The sequence below is a fragment of the Hipposideros armiger genome, unplaced genomic scaffold, assembly GCF_001890085.2.
Source record: "Hipposideros armiger isolate ML-2016 unplaced genomic scaffold, ASM189008v1 scaffold_72, whole genome shotgun sequence".
Taxonomy (NCBI): domain Eukaryota; kingdom Metazoa; phylum Chordata; class Mammalia; order Chiroptera; family Hipposideridae; genus Hipposideros; species Hipposideros armiger.
Genome location: NW_017731422.1, coordinates 981,885 through 1,003,005, shown reverse-complemented (window position 1 = coordinate 1,003,005; position 21,121 = coordinate 981,885). Strand labels below are relative to the sequence as shown.

General features: G+C 40.5%; 1 protein-coding gene across 2 annotated transcripts in view; it reads left to right on the top strand.

Annotated features, from left to right (window-relative positions):
• RUNX2 (RUNX family transcription factor 2) overlaps positions 1-21,121 on the top strand; it is a 225,041-nt gene that overhangs the window by 173,367 nt on the left and 30,553 nt on the right. For both annotated transcript variants that reach the window (XM_019642790.1, XM_019642791.1), the window contains one exon: positions 15,764-15,925. In XM_019642790.1, the coding sequence (XP_019498335.1) occupies positions 15,764-15,925 (162 nt within the window). The remainder of the gene's footprint in view (positions 1-15,763; positions 15,926-21,121) is intronic.

Below are 21,121 nucleotides of genomic sequence, written 5' to 3'. Positions count from 1 at the left end.
TGGATCGGGACCTTCATATAACCTTTGGGTTGGGCATTCTGCTGTTCTGTTATTCATGCATTCAAAAAATATTCGAGTGCTTACTGTCAGGCATTAATGTAAGTGAACAACGTAAGAGTTTCTGCTCACAAGACACTTGCATTTTAGTGACAGATACAGTCAGTCAATGGATACATAAGCATACATACAAGACAATTTTAGATAATGGTAAATGCTTTGAGAAAATGAAATATGGGGTAATGCAACAGCAATTTAGGGAGGGAAGAAGCTCATTTTGATTGGAAAGCTGGAAAAGGGTTCTTTGAAGAGCTTTGAAGGTCTGTAAGGAACAGCATTTCAGGCAGTGGAAAACTCATGCAATGGCTCTCAGGAAGCAGTGAATGTGGTGGTCAAGGGACAGGAAGGTGAGTGTCGGTGGAAGGTAGTGAACAAGGGAATGATGCACAAAGGCAGGCAGGGGCCAGTAGAGTCTTCAAGGCCTTGCTGAGGAGCGTGGGTTTTGTTCTGATTGCAGCAGGGTGCTATTGAAGAATGCGACGCAGGAGAATGATATTACATGCTTTGAAAAAATCACTTTGGCTGTTGTGTGAAGAATGGATCATACGGGAACAATGGTAGGAATAGGGTCATCACTCAGGAAGCTATTGCAGTAGCCGAGGCGAGAGTTGAGGATGGTAGCATTTCTCTTCTTTCTTCAAAACTCAGATCAAATGCTGACACCTGTCAGGCCTCTTCGAACCTACAGGGCTCCTATACCACTGGTCCACTGAAGACAGTTATTTGTTTACATGTCTGTTTCCTCCATTGGACTCTGAAGTTTCAAAGTCTAGCTCGTTTTATTTATCTTTGTGATTCCACTGTCTTATATAGTGCCTACTGCTTGGTGACTTTTGGATTCGTGATGAATGAATGAACAAATGGGTCACTGACTTCTTCAGGAAGTGTGGCCCATTATTATTCTAACCCTAATATATTTTTTAGTGCGTATTTGATTGAATTACTATTAGTTACCTTTTGTTGAATGTGTATTGTGTGCCAGATATTGTTCTAGTGAGATTAAATCATACATTCCTCACAATAGGATTATTACGAAAACTGAGGGTCAGAAAAGCTAAAAAAATTTGCCCAATGTTCCACTTACAACTACTAAGTGGTAAATACAGGAATTAAAGCCAGAACCACACAGCTCCAGGGTGCGCTGCTCTTAACCACCATATACCCTTGGGAGGCTGACACATCCTTGTCCCATTTCAGTACCTAACAACTTTCATTTATGCAGCTCTTTACCATTTACAAAGTGGTTTTACATAAAGTTCTTAATAAAGCCTTAGAACTGTTCTAAAACGTACATATTTTACAGGTGATTCTTTGAGAAATGGCTTGCTGAAGGCCACCTCAGCTATTATAGTTGACCATGAGTTCCAGGTTCTTGGTAGGCAGTCACCCTCATCCCCATCAAGCCAGGCATTGCTGACAATCTAAGTGACATGTGTCCTGAGGGACTAATTTCTTTTTCTTCCCTCCATTGGATATGATTTAGGATCTTTAGAGACGATATTTTCATAAAAGGGAGGTGTTAAGAGTATCTAAATTATGCTTTAAAATGTGGAATACAGTATAGGAAATTGAGTCAATGGAATTGTATGGAACAGCTATATACGATGTCAGAATGGTAGTAGATTGGGGAAGGGGGGTTATCACTTTGTAAATGTCTATTACATTGTTTTATACACCTGAAACTAATAAAAAAATAAAGTAATAAAAACCCCATAACACACCAAACTTCACAACTACCAGAATGACTAAACTTAAAAAAAAATTTAAAAATTAAAAAAAATGCAATGTTTTTAATGATTAAATTACAGTTATATGAGTATATACAGAGGGTGCCCCCAAAAATGTATACACATTTTAAGAAAGGTAAAAGCTATTAAAATTGTAATACTCCATATATACTGATAACAAAAGATGAATACAAGTCATGTGTATACACTTTTTGGCACCCCCAGTATATTCAAGGTAACCCTTTTAGGAATATCTTGACAAACAACTTGCCAGACATGTGTAGAATAATAATAATCTTAGCAGCAGTTACCTTGACTGAATTGCAGTTGTTTCCGCTTAACTTCAGCGTGATTCTGTATTCCCTTGGCAAACAGTGCTCCTCCTTTAAACATTAAGAGGGTCTGAGTCAAACAGCCCAGTTGGGCCTGGGCTGTGTATATGTTTGATTGTCTTCGGCCTGAGTCCACTGTACTTGCACTGAAACAATTACCAGCATAATCCTTTCAGAAATAGGAATGCACGACTGAGTAGTGTGTGTCTCGAATTACTGTTTTATTCAAGTGCTGAGTGACCACACAATTCTTTAATGAGAGATAAGTTGAGAGGTTCTGTGGGCCTGAGGGGGTTGGTAGTGGACGTGAGTGTGAGGGCGAATGAATCAATGAGAGGCTCGGTGACTGTTGGTGAGAAGGAAAAATGACAGTAGGTGCTGTCAGTATGAGAAGAACTGTGGGATGTGGATAGTGGGAGTTAAGTGAGATGTCATGCTTTACAACCACAGTGGTCCTACTCACCGGTAGCCATCTTGTTTCTTAATGAACTGAAATCACCGCACTGAAAGGCAGGTTGATGGAAGCACTGGCCTTTTACTTTGGTGGTGTTATGTTTTAATTTCTGAAGTTCCTGGAAAGTCTTGTCCTGTCTTCTTCCTTTGGGAAGGATAGCCAAGTAAATTTGTTGCTACTGAGTGCATGTGTGAGCAGGAAATGTGTGTAGAGGAGGTTGCTGGTTACAATCCTTATAAAAAAATGACATAAATCCGGTATGTAAACACCGTTTCATATCTGTGTAGCTTTGGTAGCCACCTTAGGAGGAGTTCACATCCAGCATGTGCTGGCTTTGAAGAAAAAAGTTCAGTAAGACTCTGTGAAGGGCTGGCAGTCAATATGTCAGGTTGCTTAACCTGTTCACAGCATCCATAGACAGGCTTCTTAAGGGCTCTGGACTTCTGTCAGTTGGAGTTTCCTGATTAACTGAAGATGCTCTGGCTTTATTATGCTTTCAGGAAAACAGAGAGGGGTAACATTACAAGAAAAATTAATTTCTTGAATTCCAAAAACTTGTCTTTATAGTTTAGTCCTGCCTGGAATAGAAGATGCATAGTTAATATCTAATTGTGATAAGAAAAATCCATTTCCTACATAATGTCTTACTTTTATCCTTCCCGTGATAGTTCCATTTCTGGCCTGCCTTTACGTCTTTGCTCAGAGAAAGCCTTAGTTTGTTTTTCTCATTCTTTCCAAAAAAAAAAAGCATCATCTTTTTCTTTTTAGTTTTATATTTAGTTATAGCTTTTACATGCATGTATATATATATATATACATATATGTATATATATATGTATATGAATATCTTTCCCCTTTATTAGTTGCCCAAGGACCTTTTTTGCCTCTTTTCTCCTTTTGCAATTGACTGGGGGCAAAATGATCAGAATAGGACTCTGACTTTGAATAAAATAATCAACCTACAAGGCTAACCAGGGGTAAGTCAGGCATGCAGTTGGTATAATGGATGGTCTGGTGGTGTGTTTTGATGTTTAATCATGGAAGGGTACCCAGGGCTTCAAACAGGGTGCTGGTGTATATTGTATATGCCATATTAAAAGCAACAGCAATATATTACAGATATTATCAGCTTAAAAAGCATTTCCATTCCATTTGTTTTCATTTTAATATACACAGATGTCTTCCAGGAATAAAATTGTATGGCACTACTCCCAGTTAAGACCATCAGATTCTTTGTAAGGCTTTGTTTATTTTGATAAGGACTTGCCTTTTAACTGTCTTAACTGTTTAAAAACAGTTAGTTGTAAGTCTTTAAAAGACAGATTTCACAGAAGAGTCAGTATTGTGAACCCTATTTAGTGAATAAGATAACCTAGGTATCAGGAGGTTTCTGAAACTCTCAGAGCTGAGACTATAATGAATGTCTCAGGCGGGTGAAATCTGACAAGGTGGTTCAGGTGGGGAGCAGATGAAGATGAAGGGGGAAGGGTTAAGAAGAAGAATAAATGTTGGGGGCTGTCACTAAGGTGAATGGTGGGGAAGGAAAATGACTTTGGTTGAGCATCACTGAGGACCCAGCTAAAGATAAAGATAATTGGAAGAGCCAACCAGCACAATTATATGAGTATCTGCTGTAGTGGATGCAGTTTGTGAATAGGAGTGGGCGCTGGTGTGGTGGGTCATCAGTGAGAATGGCAGTTTCTCCTAGGACTCTGTATAAGGCAGGGAAGCAGGGAAGCTGTTGAGCCAGGGACCAACAATGGGGAACGTTCTGGAGGGTGGTAGGGTATGGTAAAGATGGAAAAACTTCTGAAGAGGAGTTGGCTCATCTAGTGGCCTTTGAGAATGAGCAGCAGCCACATGAAAAGTTTAGGAGGAAAGATCTGGGGAAATCCTAGGTTCAGTTCAGGTGGGAAGGTGGAGTGTTCTACAGAAAAGTTGAGAGTAGACAGGAGCCCTTGACTGTTCTTCGACCATTTCTCCTGTAACAGATGGAGGTTCCACATCTTGCTCTGTCTTCTCCAATGCTTCCGCTTGACTCTGCCTCAAGAAAACGCAATCCTCTAGCTATGTCTGACCAGGGTGGTAGTGGTCTATTAGTACTCGTTTAATGGACCTCTGTTAAAAGATTGTGTTAATTTTTTTATCATCCCATCACACTATGGCTTGCAGTCTGTGAAAAACTCTGCTCTAGGGCAGGCTTCCCCCATCCTGTCTTAGAGTTGACTAAATGCAGCACTGTACTTTTGTTCTTATTCAGTTTCATTACAACACTTCCACTCTCTCTTTCCATCTTGTGGCGTTTTTTTATGGTTCTGATTCTTCATCTAGTGTGTTGGCTATTCCTTACAACTCTGTCTCATCTTGATGCTTAGAAAGGATGCTTCTAAGTCTTTAAGACTTTGATGAAGATGCTGAACTGAACTAGGACTATAATGTCCTTGACCATGTTACTACGTACCTCTCTCAAAGCTGACCTTGATCCATATCAATGACCACTTTCTGGTTGGCCTTTTAACTAGCTATAAATCACATTAGAGATAAGGCATATACCTTGCTGAGGTCAAGAGATGCAATAGGCAGATGAGCTTTCCTCTAATCTATTGCTCTAGTAATCCTAGCAAACAAGTTTTAGTGAACCCATTCCACTTTCTGAAAGTCACTGTGAAGATCAAGGTGAAAAATTCATTGTCCACAGTCTACTGAAAGTGACTTAAGGATTTTTAGTGGACTGAAGCAAGTCAGTAACAATAATGGTTCCAAAACACTGAAGATGGTCCCCGACTTAACGATGGTTTAATGGATTTTTAACTTTCTGATGGTGCAAAATCAATACCCATTCAGTAGAAACCGGCTAGGTTAGCTATAGTGTTCAATAAGTTAGGTGTGCTAAATGCATTTTCAACTGAACAATATTTTCAGCTTATGATGGGTTTATTAGGACATAGCCACTTAGTAAGTTGAGGAGCATCTATAGTTGAAATTTAGATTTTACCAATGGTTGTGCCATTTTCAGAATAAGGTTAATGGGGTAAAAAGAATGTAAAACTACCATAGATCATGTAGTAAACTTTAAAGGCATTATTTTCAAATAATTTAGTAATTGTCATGTGGAAGAATCATCCCAGAGAACAAAGCTGAGGTTAGTGAGGGGAGTTACAGGGAGACATATTTTACTCAATATATGAGAGAACTTTGTAGATCCTGCTCTGTCAACTAGAAGCCCTTTGCCTATGAGTTGCCACAAAATCTTGCAATATTGTTGGGTATAATTCATCTTGGAAGAAACTTGAATTCGTTTAAAGGAGCACGTTGCTCTCCCTGGTCTCCCTACCTCTTTGGGCCTTAATTTCCTCTTAAGCATATTTATTCTGCTCCTTCTATTTGAAGATCATGCCTGATAGGGAAGATTAAATCAAAACAGTGTTGGCTAATTTTCTATTATAACTGTCATCAGGAAAACGTATACCCATTGTTCTCAAACTTTGTTGTATGTTAGCATCACCCCTGGGGAGATCATTAACCATACAGTTGCCTGGGGCTTTACCCTTGAACCAGAATGTACCAGGTGGAGCCTGCCCAAAGCCCGTGACCTCAGGCTCACCTTGCTCATGCAGAGCCAATCCTGATACCGCTGGGGGCATCTTAGGAACCTCATCTCCTTGGACAGATGATGTGTGGGGGCAGCTAAGTGCCCCAGGCTGCTTCCTGGTTTCCTGAGTGCACCTCCTGGACTCCACCCTTGTGTCCATTTCAGCTACTGTTTTCCCTACACACCCTTCCCTGTGTGCCTGTCCTGGCTGGACTCCTGCCCTGTTTCTATTATGATACTGTCAGAGGGAGATTTTAGACAGGCATACCTGATGATGACACACCGTCCTTAAAAACACCTCAGTGACCTTCCATTGCACTTAAGATAAAGACCAAAACCTCCAGTGTGGCCCAGCAGGTCCTGCATAGCCTGGCCCCTCCCCGCTTGCTCTCCAGTCTTATATCACTCTATTTTGAACCTTTTGTCAGTAATCCAACCACACTGGCTTTCTCAACTCCCCCCAGAAAACCACACTGCCTCAGTCCCGGGAACTTGATACGTGCTGTCCGCTTTGTCTAAAGTTCTTTTAACCCCACCTGTTCATCTACTAGACTTCTGCTTGTCATTCAGTTCTTGGCTTAATCATTGCATCATTAGAGAAACCTTCCCTGACTGCCAGACGTGGTGGGAGGTCCCCACTGCACTTTTTTTTTGTGGGAACAAGGATATCTCCTTGTTAGCACTTACCACTGCTGTATATTAGCTGATTCATGTCAGTTTCCCTTACCAAACTGAAAACTCTGTGAGGGCAGGGATTAGGTCTGTGTTTACCATTCATACCCCCGGTGCCCAGCACAGTGCCAGAGGAAGCACTCAATAAATATTTTGCGAATGGATGAATGAATGAATGAATGAATGAATGACGGGGAGACAATTCTTAGAACCATGGATACCATCATCCATCTGACAACAGGAATCACTATACTTGGGACCTTCTATAACACCCTGGATGTTGATACCAAACTGAACTGAACCTGAATTTACTATATATCCACTTCAATACTGTGATTTGAACTACGGGTCACCTTTGCTGGCCAGCACCATGTCCCAGTTATATCTCAAGTTCTGGTGCTTCCTGTCTGTAATGTATTCCCCTCCCTCTGCTGGCTTTTCTGTTGAGGTCCAGGGTATGCCAAGATGGAGGCCAGGTCAAGTGTGACGTGTGGTAGAGCCTCTTGTTTCTTCTATTAGGTTTTTCTTTTAAACAAGAAAATCCTCCCGTTTTCTGTAAGACAGTTATGACTTCTATTCAGCCAAATGTTGATACTTAAAAGGAGCTTCTCATTACCTTGCCCGAATACTGAAACTTCCTTCTGGTTTTTCTTTTGACATTTTGGTACGGGAGCTGACATCTTAGGCTACGTGTATTATTTCTTCTTATCTTCCTTGCTGTTGTCTCCTAAGAGTTCCTAATGTCCTCCTCTCCTGTTGTTAGTATTATAATATAAGCCATTGTCATGCCTGGTGCACCCCACCTAGCATCCACGTTTTATCCAGTTGGTTGCTCTTTATTTCTCAGCTTTCAGTCTAAATTAAATGATTCTTCTGCTAAATGATTCAGGTAGCCACCTTGGTGAGTTTGAGAAAGCCCCTGGTGGGAATGAAGTAAAAATCCTGTTCTTGGTGTCTTCTCTGCTGATGTGAGCCCAAACCCTCTGTGTTGGGAGGTGCCCAGAGTGTCAGCACCTGTCAACTATGTTTCATAGCCACCCCAATCAGCTCAACGTGGCCTTCATAATTTCTGCTGCAACAACTGTCTCCCAAAAGGACTGAGAGTAGGGAGCCTACTTTTCTGTGTAGTTAGAATCGTAGCATTTCATAGCTAGAAACCATCTTAGAGATAAACCCATCCTTCCTCATCTTATAGGTGAAAACAGTGAGATTCAGAGAAGGTGAATTACTTGTGCACAACTGCACAGCTAGTGCCAAAGCCTCCAGGCCAAGGCTCTTCCTGCACTTGGAAGAACCTGCTTGTTTTAAGGTTGTGTTTCCTATTAGTCAAGAAAACTGGAAGTGAGTGGGAAAGCTCATTCAAAAATCCAGTCTAGCCAAAAGGGATATGAGAGAAGACACAGAATTTACCATTTAGTATTTAGTGTAAATTGTTTGGAAGTGGGAATTAACGTACATATGCATGTGACTATATTTGTCTCATGAATGACAGTAGTATGACAGAAGTAGTTTAGGATAGGAAATTGTAAGCCAGCCTCTTTCTGCTAAGATTGTTGACTTTGGTTGACCCTGGTAGAGATTGAGAGGCATCACCTTAAACTAGTAGACCGTAAACAGTTCAGTTTAAATACCCCAGTTTTCTCAGGGAATATCTGAGGTCCATACAGCCTGATTTTAGTGCTGCTTAGGGAAAAAATGGGTGGAGGATAAGGAGTGGGGAGGGGAGAATGTGAGTCTCTTTGAATGTACCCTACTCCCCCAGTCCAGCAGGTACTCGCTGCAGACACACTGGGCTTGGGCAGACATCACGCTGTTGTCGTGTGACATTACACGGAAACCCACTGGCAGCACAAACAGGAAGAAGCCTTTTGTGTGCTGGCACTGGCTTTGCCCCTGTTGACTTGCTTCCTCCCAGCTCTTCATGAAGTTCAGCAGCATGTCCCCAGTGTGCCATGTTGTGAATGACTCGTAAGAAAGCAGGCTGTTCTTCACACCCACACATGTTTAACCAAAGTGTTTACAGGAGGAGGCCTGCTAGGAGCAACCGCCGAGTTTCTTGGCGCACCTTTCCCTGGGCTTTTATACAGCTCTCTGGCCCCTCTGCCGACCCCTCTTCAAACTTATTAGGAGAAAACGTCTTCGTGTCTTCACAGAGTCGGCTTGTTTTCCTTGGGTGCCTTCTTTCTAACCGTCTGCCCTCTTCCTTCCTCTCTTATTCTGACCCCCAGTGTGGAGAGTTCAATTATGCAGACATGCAGTTTAGCTGTTCAGGCATTTGATGTGAGTATGGAAACTCTTAGAGCCCATGATGCTTCACGTATCATTTTAGGAAATGTGTGGCCACTCCTTCCTTTTCCCCATACCAATTATTAACTTCAGAAGCTATGGTCCCACTCAAAGAAGAGAGCTTGCTGTCCTCGTCTCCACAGGATGAAACCAATGGTTGTCTCCATTTGACCTGATGCAGACAACTTCAGACATGTGAACCACGCCTGCCCTAATTAGCATTTTTGAACATCCCCTTGGTGTGTTGCCACTTGTACTTCTGTGTTTTGGAGGTTTATCGAATGGAAAGCAGATACAGCCAATCCCCAAGGAGCCTAAGCTGAACAAACACCGCCCTAGAAGAACTTATAAAGTCCACTCTGACATTGGTGCTCCATGGTTCATGTCTGTCTTTACAGCTTTTTTAAAACAACACAAGTACATGCTTTGAACAGTTTTGAATTGTTTTATATCTGTTAATCTTAGTTTCCCAACTGGTGTGTAAGCTTTTCAAGGCAAGACATGTCTTTTGTTTCTTGTGTGCCTTAGACCATCACACTGCCATGTAGGCATACAGGAGATGTTTGTCACAATAAAAGTGGATAATTTGCTGATCACCAGAACAACATGTAAAAACTATCCTCTCTGCCTGCCCCCCCCCAAAAAAAAAAACCCCAACCCAAAAAACCCTGTTAATGACCATTTGGACTTTGTAGATGAGAAAGGGACAGCTTAATACAAGCCTTGACCTTGACTGAGTGAGTTGGGAGAGAAACTGCAAAGTGCACACAGGCTCTGGATTCCTGGTGTCTTTTCAAAATACAAGCTTTTCGGTAGGAGTTTTGGCAATAGCTGTGTCTGTGATAGACTTTGTCTCAGTTGGAGAGAATGCTGAAGGGATTCCTTCTGTCAAAGGAATGGTCCCTTTTTATTGAACCTGAACTGTTAGTAGCTAGCTTTGGTTTGCTCTCACAGAGGAAACTGGACTTGTTCTGGAAGTGTGCTGTTGCAGAGATGAGGTGTCCAGTACGTTGCCTGACCTCTTGTGCCTGGTGGTAGCTCTGGACTTTTTTTCTCATTGGCTCCGTCGCCAGCGTTTCTAGCAGCTCTGCTCTGCCCTAGGTCTTCTGCTTCTTTCTCTGCTTTCCCATTTAGTCATTTTGATTAGTGATCTCTGGCCTAGAATATAGGAAAGACCTAATTTTCTCTCTCAAGTTTCTTACAGATCAAAATTGATTACAACTTCTCTTTAAACCTCCGTTTTTTATGTGTTAGGAAAGAAGTTTGGGGAGAAATAGGGGTGGAGTCCTATTTAAACGATCATGTGGTATTTAGGATTGCAGATTTACCAAGCACTAAAGAGTATGTGCACATAAAAAAACCCGACACCAAAGGTTTTGTTTTTTGATTGTGATATCGATATAAAAACATATGATAATATTTTGAACTTCTTATAAGCTTCTATAATGCAGTAACAAAAATAGTGTTGATATTGTTTCTAAAGATTACCGTATAAAAATAATGAATTATAGTTTTTAAAACACCATAAAAATATTTAAAGTTCAACAGCAGGTGTCATCTCTTTTGCAAGTTTCTGTGAAATAGAGTTTGGTGATCCTCTGAAAACTTGTGGGTGCTTACAGGTCATTATAGGCCACCAGGATGTAATATCAAGACTATGATTGGCACCTCTATTCTCCAACACACAAAAATCAAGGACGTTATTATATTTATGTTAAAATGGTAGGACATGATATGCCCCTTTTCTGCAGACTCGAAAGGTCAAACAGTTCAATATAATTCTGGATAGGGTAGAGTTGAAGGAATGGATTATACTAGCTCTGTGGGACCCGAGGTTGAAATCAAGACAGTCTCTTGTTTGTTAATGGTTAATTAGGAGGTTTGTCTCAGAGCTGGGCCCTGTACCCTTTCCTGTTAGTAATCTTAGGATTGATTGGTGATGCCTAAGAAACACCTGTCATCTGCTCTGACTCATCCAAGTTAAGAGTGAATCTCAGAAGTCTCAGGTTTCTTCAGGAAGTTGAGTTCAGAAATCATTTATGAGATCATATTAAGGTGACTTTTCTCTACTGGAAGCATTAATAGTTGTCCTCACCAAAGCAAATATGCTGTAATTGTATATGTATGATAGGATTGTCTTCTCTTGGTGACGGGGCATTTAGGTAGTAAAGATATTTTATAGCTAGCTTTCTCCACTAAAATTTTGAAAAAAGTTTTAAGTGTACAGTAATATAAAATACACTAAAACAGATTAGGATTTCTTGGTCTGGGAGAAATCAAGGCTAAGAAGGAAAATGGTTAAGGTTCATGATCGTAAAGGGTATTGACATGCCCCGCACAGATATGTTCTCCAAATATTGGACTTCAAAATGACAGGAAGCTCTCTAAAAATTGTCCTGTCCTAAAGTAAGAGTTTACGGGCTGGGAACATAAATATAGAATGAAGGTCCACTAAAGGTAGAGGTTTTAACAGTGGGGAACATTGATTGGGTTCTTTCTGTGTGCTAAGTTCTTTACTATATTATCGCATTTAATCTTCATAACAGATTTAATGAGGAGGTCTTCCTGTTTATCCCCATTATACAGATTAGGAAACTTGAAGCTCACATCGGTTATATAATTTGTCTGAGGTCACACAGGCCAGAAATGGTGGAGCTGGGATTGATGGTGGTTCCTGCAAAGGGTATTAGGGAAGCCCTGGGGCGTTTGAAGACTATTACTTGTTTAAGATTGCTGTCCCACATAGGGAATATACTCAATAATATCGTAATGACTATTTATGGTGTCAAATGGGTACTAGACTTATTGGGGTGATCGCTTTGTAAGTTATTTGTCTAATCACTATGCTATATACCTGAAACCAATATAATATTGTATGTCAACTGTAATTGAAAAATAAGAAAAAAATAAAAAAAAGATTGCTGTCCCTTTTTAAATTACTTATACAAGATCTAGTGAACCCCATATGGCCGTTCTTGTGTTTTATTTTTCTTTAGTAACTCTTTCTCCTTAATTAGGTCATTATTATAGAATCTTAGAATGGTGACCTTGAAAGAGATTGGCTGGACCCAGCCTGTCCTCTGAGAGACACAGAAACACAGCGAGATCTTCTCCCCTATCTAGGGATAGTGAGAAGTTACTTTTGCTAATCTTGGATACCTTCAGGAATGACTTCCACTAAAAGCAAAACTATCCTTTAATAGACTGTTGTAGTATATATCCTGGCAGTCAGGAAGTTTATGTAAAAGCTAAAACTTCACTGATAGAACTTCTTTTACAGCCTGAGGGGAAGTTAGAGAATGACTACGACTTCACTGTAAAATTCCATTATTCACTCAAGCCACCTTGGAAAGTCCATTCAGTGGTTGTTTATTGAGCACCTACTGTGTGCCAGGCATCATGTTGAACTGTGCTGACTGTGATCTCAGAAATCTTCAGGAATAACGCTAGACAACCCAGCCACCCTGAATAATTTAGGGTCAGAGTTTTAATTAAATGAGTAAGAATGATGACTTGCACTCATTGTATATTATTTAATCTTTACACAATTCTCTGAGATAGTGTTATCACACCCATTTTGCAGATGAGGAAATTAAAGCTCACAGCAGGGCCTTGGTGATATGAGCTCCTAAAGAGAATAACTTTTAATATAGTACTTTACAATTATCCAAATGCTTTCACTTATCTAACTGTGTAAACAAAAATGATAGTGGTTATTGATTATATTCATTTCACAGATAGCAATAATTGCTTTGATTTATTATGTATTTAATATTGCCAAGAGGGCCAGATCACTTATCAGTGAGGCCTAGTTCATGGAATGCTCACAATGACCCTGATAAGTATCATTATTCCCATTTTACAGATGAGCCATTGAGGCCCCAGAAGTTTAAGTGACTTGGTTGGCACAGTGGGGAGCTGTGATTCGAGCCCAGCCGAGTACATGTGGCCAGTTTGCTGCCTTCAATTGACCATGCCACGCTGCCTCATTTTCGAAATGAGGAAACTAAGGTTCAGAGAGTTAGCAAACACACCTGAGGTCAGACAGCAGAGCTGGACTCCAGCTCAGACCCTCTCGTGAGAAAACTAGCCCACTTGTTTCCCCTGCCCTGAGCTCTCTATCTGCTCAGGCGATCTGAAAGACTGTATCATACATCCAAGTTAAGTTCCCTGATTCCTTTGTGATATGCTTAACTTTAATAATTTTTGTCCTTCTTTACATTTCTTTGTATTTTTTCCCCATTTTGGGACAGGGATCCCTCTATACTCCTGGTAGCAACATGATACAGAGGAGAAATGGACATACAGGTTAAATTACCTGCTCAGGAAGTCATCTGGTCAAGTTAGATCAGAACTCAAACCCAAATATGAGTCCCATGTTCCCCTCTCAGCTCTGTGGTTCCTGTCCTTTTGGTCTATTGAAAATGTTGCTTGAAAGAGGGCCTTTCCTTTATGAGATTGCTTCTGGTGCTGTAAGGAATGCACTTTTTTTTTTCCATCTGAAGATCATTTACTATTTCAATAGCGAACTACATTAATGGTTAAAGCAAGGAAGTCAGTATCAGATATGTAACAAGGACCACTCACTCAGATTTGAAATGCTGCCAATCTATACAATCTCAGCCTTGAACATTTTAAAGTACAAAAGTTCATTACTTTAATGATCAAGTATCCTTTATCTTTCTGAAGGAAAACTTTATGGGAACCATTGACAGTGCCATACTTTGATTCAAATGGCAAACTCAGGTGAATGCTCCTTCAAATTGAATTGGGTAGAATTTTTCTAGATATCTGTTGATACAGTAAACATCAGATAAATATCCAGATGTATTTAATTATTTTGACTCAAGCAAAGTATATCCTATTTAGACAGTCTTTAAATAAATTGTGTCTGAATTGAACAAATAAATAAGACTAGCTGAAACTAAGTGGCTTTGACTGTATAGGAAAATGGAGAGGTTCTAAAAGAGGAATCATCTCAGAAAAACCCATGTCTTATGATTCTCATTTTTAGAGCTAAACCTGAATTGACTGTTCAGAAACATCAATTGATGTTTTTGAAAATTAAGCTTTTCATATTCAGAGGCTGATAGGTGATGGAATACTTTTAAACCTATTACAAATGTGTTAACTCCAATTCAGATGTGTTTTAACCATGAAGTATCCCCATGTCGTCAAGAGGTTTTTTGGTTTTTTTTAAGAGAAGAATTAATATCTACTGAGTGCCTCCTATGCTAGCCCTCTCTTCGTAGTTTTCTCATGTAATTCTCACATCCCTGTGATTTCAATATTATTACTCCCCTACCCCCTTTTACACATGAGGAAACTGAGGCTCAGAGTCACTGACTAATTAACCTAAGATCACACAGCTAGCAAGTAGAAGTCTTAGAAATTGAACCTAATTCTGAACATTCCGAAGTCCATGGACATTCTAATACACAAAACAGTCTTATGAATGGCCTGGTATATTAGAATTTTTAAAATTAACCAAAATTTTTAAAATTAGCAAAAAAAAAAAAAAGCAAGAGCAATTTGCTTATGATTGTTTGATTAGCCCTCAAGGAAGAGCAAAACCATTTGAAATACATACTTTTTCGCCCTGGAAACATACAGCAAATTTACCTTTTTTCTTATTATTATTACATAGGCTGAGGCTTTTTTGATAAATCTGCTGGCCTTGATTTGAGTTGGTGCCTCCCAGAAAATCCTAGAGATGCATCTGGAGATACTGTTGATGCTTAGCGTTAACCTTAACAAGCTGGCTGCACATTCTTTTTATTATCACAGTGACTGTAGCTGACACCGGGTCACATTCCAAACATGTGGCATCTTTTAAACAGATTCCAATAGGATTAAAGATATTTCCCTGTTGTCCTGTTTTGGGCCATTTTCTTACTGTCTGGATGGTGATGAAACCTTTCAATTCTTCATGGTAGTTGACTTTGAAATTAAGTTTTGTCTTTTCTTAAAGGTTTTTTTTTTTGGAATAACTTTACCAGGAGAATAATATAACCAGCTCCCCTCTGTTCCATTCTTATGTGCTGTCCCCTCTGTCCTCACCCCTACCCTCATTCTCTTACCCTCTGTGCTAGAAAATGCCATCCCATTGACCTGCCTAGAAAGAAAATGAACCATGCTAAAATCATGGAATCATGCACTTAAAAAACCAAAAAGCAAGTCTGAAAGATATTATAGTAGTTGGATATACAGCAGTAAAAGGCACCCATCCACCTGTTCTTACACTATGTAAATTGTTCAAAAATTTGTTTAACTTAACAAAAAAAAAAAGGCTGTAATGCATGTTCATTGGAGTACTATTAGAAAATAAATACAGTGGAATTCAGCTTTGTATAGATAACGGAAGCAGATTGTTTTCTAAATGACTATTAGACTTTCCAAATAGAAATATTTATGTGAGAGAGAGACCGATAGTCCTACACTGATCCATTTTGTTACTTTCATGGAGACTTGGAGTCTAGAAATCAGTGTGTGCTGTACAGGCCCTGAGAGGGTGGGGTTGTAGGAAATAAATAGACCTTGTGTATTCTCCTTTTTTCCCACTGCTTTATCCTTTCTAAGTATGGGTTGCATGTTCTATGGCCATGGCAGCTGGTATACTAAAGATTTTTCTTCTTTTTCCCAGACCCCAGGCAGGCACAGTCTTCCCCACCGTGGTCCTATGACCAGTCTTACCCCTCCTACCTGAGCCAGATGACGTCCCCATCCATTCACTCTACCACCCCGCTGTCTTCCACACGGGGCACTGGGCTTCCTGCCATCACCGACGTGCCCAGGCGCATTTCAGGTAAAGACCACACTTTAACTAAAAACCCACTCCTGTGCAGGGGTGGGGTTGGGGTTGCAGGATGGGCCAAGTCTGTCTCATCTGTGCTCACAGTAGCTCTAGTAGAAGAAGCATGTGGGCAAGTGTTTGGACAACTGGTAGCCCGGGTCTTCCGAATTATGGGGTTATCAAATACTCTTAGCATTTTAAGTCTGACAATCCACCAGAGGTGGCATACTTTTCTTAACATGATATTTACTGCCACCCACTTTTAGTCTTGCTGAATTGTATCCCCATTGGTGGGCGCTGTCTCATAACTAGGGCCTTCTCCTGAGGGTCTTATGCCAGGCCTTCCTCTGCGTGTGTTCCTTTTCTTTCCTAACATCTGCCTGTAAACCAGAGTACAGAGTCATGGCATGGGCCTCCGTTTGTAAAGGCTTTTAAGTCCCAGGAGTCCAAGCTAACCAGTTTCAAGAGAGAGCACCGGCAAACATAAGATCCTTATCAGAAACTAGTTATTTGAAGTGCAGTGAGGCCTGGAAGAGCCTTACAAGGCAATGTGTGGCTTCTGAGCAGCCTTTCTATGAATCGTACAGCACACTGCTCTCGCCCTCAGTGTGGCAGCCTCCGTGGCCACACATCCACTATTCCAAAGGCACCACGAAAATCTGTGGCTTATGGCGGAAGGGCGTGTGTCAACACCCTGGCCACCTCTCTCTCTCGTGGAGAATTCCCAACAGAGAGCCAGAAAGTGTCCATGAAGACCTCAGACTGATAAGTCGAGCTAAAGGCTCTTGGCCCACTGTATGAGTCCTGTGAATAAGGAAAAGTACCTCTCTCAGCTCACCCCCAAAGTCCCTACGACAGCACCGCCCCTGCTCTCCCTCCCCCATAAATAAAGGAGGCACATGCCGTTGGACCCTATATTTGTCAGACACTCTTCTCAGCGTTCGGGCTCCTTTCACCTGTTTGACTCCTGGCCAGGTTAATGCCTTTCTTTCTTTCTCTTTGTGTTTCTGTCTCTGTCTCTCTCCCTCTCTCATTTCCTGCAAAGCTCGAAGCCGTTACTCACTCCGCTGAGTTGCATCACTGACAAGCTGACGCTCCGCCGGCAGGCTTGCAGGGTTTGATTAGCTCAGACTCCTTTATTTCTGTCAACTTGGGAGGAGGGAAGGCTTTGTTTCTCCAGCAAATAGCAGGAAGGGGCTCTCTGGTCCTAGTGCCCTCACATTTCCTGCAGCAGATGGACTCCTGTAGGGGTGAGTAGGGAAAGAAGAGGGTGGTGGGAGAACCACAAGAGCCTCTGGGAAACCATGTTACCACTGTCCAATATGACTGCTCTTTTCATGAATCACATGCTATTTATTGGGGGAATTGTGCAGAGTATAGAATTTTAGTTATCCTTCCCCTTGGCTGGAATTCCTATTTCCTTTAGGCAACTATCAATTAAAGACACAGGAAAGGGGTGCGCAGGGGGATAATAGGGGCCGATGTGGAATCAAAGACACAGTGTTGGATGGTGTTGAGTGAGTTCTGGTCATCCCTTCTGTATTTTATACTGAGGCTGTTTTGTTTTACGTAGGGCCAACCTGACACCATGTCAGGACAGACGTGTGCCAGCCTGCTTCTGTTTAGGGTCCTCTGGGGCTTCCATCTGTCCAACCTTCTGTGGCTGAAGCAGATTTTGCTGTTTGTCCTCTGGCAGGACCTAGAGGAAGAAAACCTCAGGGAGTGATGGTAGCTTTAGAGACACTTATCTACAGCACTTTTCTTCCTGAGGTATATTCATGTATGAATTGAATGGGAAAGCCTTGAAAATAACACGGAAAAAATGCTGCATAAATGGCAGTCATTATTGTTTATTGTTTACATGTTTCAGTGTATTTACTAATCATTACATAAAATAGTTCCATAAACAGAGGAGGCAGCAGGAGCAAAAACTGGTTAATGATCCAGCCGTATATTGATCTGAGGCCAAAGGTAGGAACCAGCCTCTGCTTTAAACTAGTTTAAAGCTGAGTTTAGTCCAGTTTTTTCCTCCTGCCCCAAACATTTCTATGAGTTGTTACTGGCAAAGGAACACGGTACCAGGGTGGGAGGTTCTGTATAAACATTAAAGTGAGGAGAACAGAAAATCCCTTTTGTCAGCCTGTAGGGAAGCAGGAAGAAAGAACTAGATGGGGACTGCCAGGGAACTGGAGGAACCCTGATTTACCTGACCTTGCTCTGGGGTGTGGGGCTGTGCCCACACCCCAGAGTGCTGCCTGATGGACTCAGGGACCAAGTTAGCTGGAGTGAGCACCATTTCCTCTTTCCTGGGGACCAGTCCTAGGAAGCTTCTTGGAGTGGAGCCTGTCTCATAGGTTGTGAGGTGCCAAGTTGGATAGTTTCTGTCTTGTTATTATTCCCCTCACTATCTGTAGCTGTCCCTAAGGTCCAGGTTGATAGTTCTCTGTAACATGGACAGCTAAAAACATTAACCTTCATCTCCATCTCCAAGCAGTCCTATGTTTACTTTTTTTGGTGCCTTCCAGAACAGTTCATGTGTTTGTGCAATCAGTTCTCATCTCCCTATATGAAAGGACATACAAAATATTCTCATATAATCGAGGGTGAGAAAGAATACAATTTCTTACTTGTACCTGCTAGGATTGGAGGTTCAGACCCAAGTTTGAATCCCAGCTCATACACATATCAGGCAAGTTTCTTACTGCTCTGAAACTTAAGTTTTATTTTTTGTAAAATAAGGATGTAATAGTTCTCTCTTAGGGTTACTATGAGGATTAAATGAGATGCTTGATTGACACACGTTATGTGCAAAGCAGATTGTAGCTGATTTATGAAGCTAAAACTTCTATAAAAATTGTATATCTGTATGTTATCTGCAGGCCAACACTGGCTTACATGAATCAAGTAGATAAAAATCTAAACAATCAAGGGGTATTATTTTCTTTATAAATGGATCACCACAGAGCAAATTTAAAATAAAAACTCTGGAAACATTTAAATGAGTTAATATTCATATGCACTCATAAAGCACTTAATGTGGTGCCTAGCACACAGTAATAGTCAATCAATGTTTGCCATTATTATCATTATTATTCTATAGATTTGTAATGAATATTTTTAGAGCTAAAAGCAATTGGGAGCCATTCACATAAAGTAAAGAAAGCACTAAAAGAAAATAACTATTCAATTATAATGTTGGAAAATAGGGAATGTTGAGATACACTTAACATATAACTAGGCATGATAATGTTTTTTTCCAAGTGATCATAGGATCACTTGGAAACCACTATGATCTTATGATCATAGGATCATAAAAGCAACCAGAAAGATCTTTCAGAAAGAAATGTTCACCAAGAAATTCCATTTCTTCCTAAAAGACCATGTCAGGGGCCATGATTAATCATTTAAAGACCTTTAGAGAATCCAGTTTTACAACTTCCTTGGTATCCTTTCTTCTGAGTAATTTTTCAAGTGTGGCTGTAAATGCTAAAACCTAATGAATTACAATAGTGACAATGCTCTGATACTGTGTAATTCCTATAGTCTTCCTCGAATCCTTATGGAAGCAAGGTGAAAGTAAAATCATACACTAAAGGTATCTTACCCACAATCCACACTTTACTTCAGAGAAAGATACAAAACCAGATGTCTTGACGTTCATAGCTGAAATACAAAGATTCAGAAAATATTTCCTTAGCCTTGAGTTGCCTTAATATTATAATAGGAACAATAGCTGCAGTTACACGTTTATGACTGATCAATAAATTATTGTCATGCGATTGACTAATAGGGCCTCTATTATTATATAATGGGTTTAGTTTGTATTCAGCTGAATTGTAAAAATCAAACAGTACTTTTAGAAACCAGTCTGGAGCCATGACAGTGCAGAAGAACCCTTTTAGGGGTTGTTGCCTCTTCTCTACCACACTTACTATGATAAGTGTGGCCTTAGTCCATAATCACCTGTATTTAAGCAGTACCCCCCACCCCTAGTGATTTTATACATTATCTCAGGTCATATGACCCTAAAAGAATGTTCCCTGTACAGAGATAGCCAAAGTTATTTCTCAATGATTCTGTTGAAGAGCACGGTGAGGCAAGGTGAGGATCAGTAAATCGGACAACGACCTAAACCACTGCATATCTTTATCATCATAATAACGTTATCACCCATTGCACTTTTGATGTTCAAAGCACTTGCGAGGCTTGACACAAAGATTATAATTACTTTTCTGGAGGTCATTACAAAATACTATGTAAATGAATAATGATTGACTTTCAAAGTATCTTTGCGTAATTATCCTACTCTGAAAAGAAGCACAACTGTTTATTGGGCCTGATTCTCAGTCTTATGGGTCAGATTATGAGCTGCTGTTAGGCCACCAAAAGGAGAGCCTGCCTAGGTTTGTTCACCGCCAGTAACTCCTTGCCTGTGTCACCCGTCAGAGGGAAGTAGCTCAGATTAACCTAAGTGTGTACCACTCTTTGGCACCCATGAACTGGAATGGATTTCCACAGGCCTTTTTTTGTGGTCTTGGTTACTGTGCCCGGGGCCCTCTCTGATTGCTTTCTGGAGGACTCTTAGAGACGTAGGAGACATGAATTAGAGATGCAGGAGAAAGGTCAGACATGTTGTCTGCCTCACTTACTCCGGGAGAGGCCAGTACACACATGGATGATTTTTCACTGCATTTGTAGGATTCTTTTTCTTTTTCTTTCTTTTTTTTTTTTTTTTACGTGAGACAGAGTTAAGAACTGGAATCTTATCGAAGGTTTTTTTTTTTTCCTGTTTAAGCAGATAGTCTTGAATTACTTTTTTCAAAACATTTAAATATCAAAAAATTCCACTTAATCAGCTACACAGGACTATTAAAGATGTCTCCATTTTGATGACTCTTACTCGCCAAACTATAATATTTCCAAAGGTTAGCAGAGTAGGCGTTAGCCTAATAAATAAAGTTACTAAAAAGTATTTTATTACGACCACAAAATCTAGAAATTGCCAGTGGAAAAACCCCATTTGATCATTCAAGGTATATTGGGAGGATTGTCTCATGTCATTTCAAACTCAGCGGTGCTTGATGCAATTCATTTTTAAAAGTCCCTGATAACTGAGTTTTTATCAAGTCCCCCGAACCAAGGTTTGAAACAAGCTTCTTCAGTAGTGAGCTGCATATATGTGGACATTTATTTTAGCAGGGCCACTCT